Genomic DNA, 2,081 nt, shown 5'->3' on the forward strand with positions numbered 1-2,081 from the left:
TACAAATGCATAAAGAAGAGTGCAGTATTAAGGGGAGACTGAAAAATAGCATGGCCTCTTCAAAGCATCTGGGGTGTCAGTGGCGCCTTCAGAATTTGTACGGTAGAAGAATCAGGAGGTAATGTGATTAGAGGGGAGCTGGAGAACTTCTCTGGAAGTTGTGTTGCATGGGAAGCACGTCGTTTTACACAAATTATATTTTCCTGTTAAGATGTTTTTTGTAGGGTTGCTGATGAGGATCACGAGGAAACAAAACCTCCGTTGACACCACCATAGGAGAAGAAATGGCAAAAGTGAAAGCAAAGGTAACTGAACAAGTTCAGACAGGCCTACCTGACAGGTTAATTTGGTGCTTCTGGTAAAGTTATTGTTTCTGTTTTCTTTTTTTTGACCTAGATTCTGAGAAATGACCTCTTTCATCTGGGACCTTTTATGAACAGAGAGAAAGCTATTCTTGCTTCATCTTTGTATATATATGTTTAATATTACTATATTACGTAGAGTAAATAGAATTATACATCATATATATTCCATGTTGGAACCACTTACTATTGTAAGTGCCTAACAGATATTATCTACATTGACTCAAATGATGTGAGAAATAATTATTGCTTTTTCCCAGTTTACTTCGAGCTGAGACTCTGAAAAAATGAACATTTTACTAACGTTATATCCAGGTTAAATGATATGGTCCTACATCTACATAATCCTTTAAATAAGAACAGTTTCATCAGAAAACAGCTTTAATTTAAAATTTTCCATTAATAAAAACATCCTTATCTATCTACATTCGAAAGTAGTTTGTCCTAAATTTTATCTGGCACTTTCCAGTAGAACTCTCAGAGTATTAATAGCCTTGACTATGCTGCTGTGTAGTTCTCAGATGTCTTGGATTTCTCAAAGCCTTACTACTATCCATCATCAATAAAATTAATAACATATCCTTCCTTTTTTGATTCTTAGGAGTGTTTCAGGATGAATCAAATACAATATTGGAAGTAAAGGTATATGAACACCAATGAAAAATAAATTTATTTTAAAAAAAAGGAAGTAAAGGTATACTAAAAGTCTACATTATAAATTTAAATTTTGCTGAGTCATGTCCCTTTCTAAACACTGAAGATAACATGGAACACATGAAGATGGAGAATTACTCAGTTGTGACTGAATTCTTTCTGGTGGGACTTTCCCAATACCCAGAGCTCCAGCTTTTTCTGTTCATGCTCTGCCTCATCATGTATGTGATAATTCTGCTGGGAAATAGCCTCCTCATCATCATCAGCATACTGGATTCTCGCCTCCACACCCCCATGTACTTCTTCCTTGGGAATCTCTCATTCCTGGACATTTGTTACACATCTTCTTTTATTCCTACAATGCTCATTTTATTTAGGTCTGAAACAAAATCTATCTCCTTCATTGGCTGTGCTCTACAGATGGTAGTCTCCCTTGGGTTAGGCTGCACTGAGTGTGTCCTCCTGGCTGTGATGGCCTATGATCGGTACGTGGCCATCTGCAACCCACTGAGGTATCCCATCATCATGAACAGGGTGCTTTATGTGCACATGGCTGCGTGGTCCTGGATCATAGGCTATCTGATCTCCCTACTGCAAACAGTCATGACAATGATATTGCCTTTCTGTGGGAATAATGTCATTGATCATATTACCTGTGAGATCCTGGCCCTTCTTAAACTCATCTGCTCAGATATCACCATCAATGTGATTATTATGACAGTGGCAAGTATTGTTATACTGATGCTTCCTCTACTGTTAATTTTCATCTCCTATGTTTTTATCCTCTCTTCCATCCTGAGAATTAATTCTGCTGAGGGGAGAAAGAAAGCTTTTTCTACCTGCTCAGCCCACCTGACTGTGGTTATCTTGTTCTATGGTTCAGCCCTTTTTATGTACATGAAGCCCAAGTCAAAGGACACAAACACTTCTGATGAGATCGTCGTGCTGTCTTATGGCGTGATAACGCCGATGTTGAACCCCATCATTTACAGCTTGAGAAATAAGGAGGTGAAAGAGGCTGTGAAGAAAGTCCTGAGCAGACACCTACATTTATTGAAATCATGA

At 38.1% G+C, this 2,081-nt stretch overlaps 1 protein-coding gene across 1 annotated transcript; it reads left to right on the forward strand.

The window, feature by feature from the left end:
- Positions 1 to 1,136: 1,136 nt before the first annotated feature.
- On the forward strand, positions 1,137 to 2,081 carry LOC140641056 (olfactory receptor 13D1-like). Its single transcript, XM_072840343.1, has 2 exons — positions 1,137 to 1,671; positions 1,864 to 2,081. The coding sequence occupies exons 1-2, from the start codon at positions 1,137 to 1,139 to the stop codon at positions 2,079 to 2,081; spliced, it is 753 nt and encodes a 250-aa protein (XP_072696444.1).

The sequence above is a fragment of the Canis lupus genome, chromosome 10, assembly GCF_048164855.1.
Source record: "Canis lupus baileyi chromosome 10, mCanLup2.hap1, whole genome shotgun sequence".
NCBI lineage: Eukaryota > Metazoa > Chordata > Mammalia > Carnivora > Canidae > Canis > Canis lupus.